Source organism: Gekko japonicus, unplaced genomic scaffold (assembly GCF_001447785.1).
Source record: "Gekko japonicus isolate JY-2015 unplaced genomic scaffold, Gekko_japonicus_V1.1 scaffold6344, whole genome shotgun sequence".
Taxonomy (NCBI): domain Eukaryota; kingdom Metazoa; phylum Chordata; class Lepidosauria; order Squamata; family Gekkonidae; genus Gekko; species Gekko japonicus.
In genome coordinates, this window is record NW_015175047.1 from 1,516 (window position 1) to 5,519 (window position 4,004).

Below are 4,004 nucleotides of genomic sequence, written 5' to 3' on the forward strand. Positions count from 1 at the left end.
AACTCTGTCCTAGCCAATACACATTACCACTTTTGCCTGGAGAAAAAATCCAAAAATTGTAGGATCCAACCCTGCATTACTCAGACCCTGTCTAACTTGGCACTTGTCCATGCAGGTCCAATGATCCCCAGCGTAGCCTTTTGGGGTAATCAAAGGGGACCGTTATTGTTTTCTCACTAGTGGAATAACTAGTTGGATGCAATTTTCCCTCTAAGCCTAGTTTGTGTGAGCTAGCTCGTTTTTTTAGCCTCCTGCTCACACATTTTTGTCTTAGGTCAGGAAGTACACCGTCTCCTGCTCACACATTTTTGTCTGAGGTCAGGAAGTACACCGTCAGAGCAAAATAATTTACGCAGTTGCCAATTCACTCACTCACAGTTTTAATACCTGTAGCTCACAAAGTAGAATTTTTGCTTATACAACTCCACAGCTTAGAGGCAGCATTGGTTCGATGAAAGCCATGCTTCATTTTCATGACTATTCTTCAGTATTGATCTGTTTTAGAATATTAAAGCTGCTTAAAACACACATTCATTTGAACTCTGAAAAACAATTCCTTCTGTTACATCCAACCCATTCTTTCCGAAGGGCATTTTGCACATCCCTGTTCCTCAAGCTGTATATGATTGGATTAAGCGTAGGTGCAATGATCCCATAGAAAACAGACAAAACCTGGTCCTTTATCTGAGAATTACTGCTGGGGAGAAGGTATGTAATGATTGCGGTGCTATAAAATATGTTGACCACAACGAGGTGAGAAGCACAGGTGGAGAAGGCTTTCAGACGCCCATCCTTTGTACGGATCCTGAGGATGGATGTGACTATGTAGACATAAGACACTAGTGTACACAGGAAGGAACCAATTACCACACTTCCACCCACCATAAGGACTGCAATACGATTGACTTGAGTGCTGGAGCAAGAAAGCTGCAAAAGGGGTGGGATGTCACAGAAAAAGTGATGGATGACATTGTCCCGACAGAAGAACAAGAGGGACATGAGGGTAGCGTGCACACCTGAATTAGCCATGCCAAGAAACCAAGCAGTGGCTGCTAAAGAGACACAAACTTTGCGTCTCATAAGCACACTGTAATGCAGTGGATGACAAATGGCAGCATATCGGTCATATGCCATGACACCCAGCAGGAGGCATTCAGTACTACCAAACGAGATGAAGAAGTACGTCTGTAAGAAGCAAGCAGACAGAGAGATAGTTTTGTCTTGAGACAGGTAATTCATCAACATCTTGGGGACAGTGGAACTTGTATACCCAATGTCTACCACAGAGAGATTGCCCAGGAAGAAATACATGGGGCTATGAAGTTTGCTGTCCAAGCTGATGGTGAGAAGGAGAAGAACATTCCCAGACAGGGCCACCAAGTAGATGAGCAGAAAGAGACCAAAGAGAATGAGCTGAGTTTCAGGGTTGCTGGAGAGTCCCAGGAGTACAAATTCAGTGACGGCTGTGTTGTTCTGCAGCATCTGGTGTGGGAACTCCATCTGTGGAGGAATATCAACGTTTTGTAATTTTTGATTTGGTTGGAAACCATTCCTTGAACATATGTTATGGAGCGACAATACCCTGTTAAATGATTTTCTCCCTGTTGATTTTAAATATATCATAGTGACATCTAAGGATCAACATTTATGGACAGTAAAATGAAGGGGATTTCTGATAGCTCTGCTACAACTGTACAGTCATCTCCTGATTTCCCCCCCCCCCTCCTGAACCATGCTACAGAGTTCCCTGGGTGGTAAGGGGCGATAATTCTTAACATAATCCTGAAGTACCCAGGAAAGTGAATAGCTGGGGAAGGTTTATTTATTCATTCATTTATTATGGGGAAGGTTTATTTACGTTACATTTATTAATTGTACAAATTTTAAAATCAAAAAAACAGATTAGGGATTTGTATGTATTCTTTAGTTTTACTTATTAAGACTTATTGCTTTGCCAAAGTCCAAGGGTGTAACACAATTGATATATACTGGAGAACGTTGTTGAGATGGAATACATTTTGTTAACTGAGTTGTGGGTTGTCTATTGGTATAAATACTTTAAAGATCCAAATACTAAAGTATGTCTTATATTGATGAACCACTTAACACGTAATTTTTACTGAACAATCTTGTGTGTTTTTCTCTTTGTTTTTAACATTGGTGTTAATAAATGTTTAAACATTATGGAAGAAAGTAATTTCAGTGCCATCCTCTCTGAACAGCATTTAAGGACACATATCATCAAAGAAGATGAATGGATAGGAAGAAAGGCTTTGATGTTCGGAATTGGAGAATCCTCCACTATCCCCTCTTATTTCTTCTTGCTTTACTATTTACAGCAAGGTTGTTTTTTTGCTGAATTACTAACAGTGCAATGAATGCCTTGTCAGAAGCAAGCTGCTCTATGTTCAGTAGTATTCCCAGATAAGTATGCATCATAATTATTTCAGTGCCTAGCACTGATATTCTAAGAAAGGGCCGGGATCAAAAATGTTCATTTTACACTACACCTGTCTTGACCCCATCTTCTACCTCCCATCTGTTCGTTCTGCTCAAATCCTTGCTAAGCATGAGATGCAATCTTATCTAGACGACTGGATGACTTCTAGATCTGTGAACCATCTTCAAGCCCAAATTCAATCATCTCCATCAAGACCTCAACTCACTCATTATGGCATGAAGGAGTAAACTTGTGGCTCTGAAGCCCGGCATCTCAAGATAAATTGAGCAGCACAAAAATGCAAACTGTTTGTCTGACACCAGTGAGATAATGATCTAGATGTCAGTGGCATGAGGAAATTGTTCCAGTAACAGATCAAAAAATCATAGCATGAAGAGATGCTTTCTGTGATCAATATTCCTTCTAAGAAGAAGAAGAAGAAGAAGAGATTAGATTTATACCCCGCCCTTCACTACCCAAAGGAGTCTCAGAGCGGCTTACAAACTCCTTTTCCCTCCCCCTCCCCACAACAGGCACCCTGTGAGGTGGGTGGGGCTGAGAGAACTCTGACACAAACTGCTCTTTTTCAAGGACAGCTGTGCCAGAGCTTGTGACTGACCCAAGGTCACATCAGCAGGTGCAGGTGGAGGAGTGGGGAATCAAACCCGGTTCTCCCAGATTAGAGTCCGCCCACTTAACCACTACACCAAACTGGCTCTAGCTGCGTTAGTGTGAGCTAGCTCACAGTTTTTTATTTTCTGGCTCACACATTTTGTCTTAGCTCAGGAAGGATGGCTCCAGAGGAAACTAATTTATGCAGTAGACAAATTGCTCACTCACAACTTTAATGCCAGTAGCTCACAGAGTAGAATTTTTGATCACAAGACTCCACAGCTTAGAGGGAGCATTGTCTGTGATCAATGTCCAGTATTTTCCATAATATCCCATATCCTACACAAGTTAGAAGTAATTTTTCCAACGTGATTGATTAATTGGATTTCTGGGGAAAGTCCAGTGACCCTCTTCCTTCGTAAGTGTTAGACAGGTAGAATAGTGCGTCTGTACACATTATTAAGCCTTCCTCCAAGAAGCTCAGAGCAGGATCCCTGGGTCTTCCCCTCTCTTTTATTCTCACAACAACATTTGTGGTTGGTTATGCTGAGACAGAACAACTGGCCAGAAGTCAAGGAATGAATTTCACTGCTGAGTGAAGTGAAGTCCTATGGCCTATGCCCACATACAGTAAAATGATTCTGATTCACTGCTAAGTGGGATTTCAACCCAGGCCTCCCAGGTCATGCTCCATCCTGACTCTAGAAAGCATTTATGTTCATCCGTCTGATGGTTTTGAATATTTTTGCTGTTTTGAACACCACTGGTTGAGTTCCCCCACTGTCACATTGCTTTGGGAGGCTATCTGCAAGATTCTATATTTGTGAACTGTTCTCGCTAAAATGAAGTCAGAACTCAAACATATATAACTATATTCATACAAATGTACACCTTTCACATATAGGGTGGGTGCATTAGCATATATGTCCCTTTTCTACTCATCCCTTCACTG

The 4,004-nt window shown here is 41.5% G+C and overlaps 1 protein-coding gene across 1 annotated transcript; it reads right to left on the reverse strand.

The window, feature by feature from the left end:
• Nucleotides 1–531: 531 nt before the first annotated feature.
• Nucleotides 532–1,482, reverse strand: LOC107122173 (olfactory receptor 5V1-like). The gene has a single exon (XM_015425201.1). The coding sequence runs from the start codon at nt 1,480–1,482 to the stop codon at nt 532–534; it is 951 nt and encodes a 316-aa protein (XP_015280687.1).
• Between the last annotated feature and the right edge of the window lie 2,522 nt (nt 1,483–4,004).

Excerpts from the sequence above, each read along its gene's own strand:
- LOC107122173 (XM_015425201.1), bottom strand. The coding sequence starts at position 1,482 with ATGCTGCAGAACAACACAGCCGTCACTGAATTTGTACTCCTGGGACTC.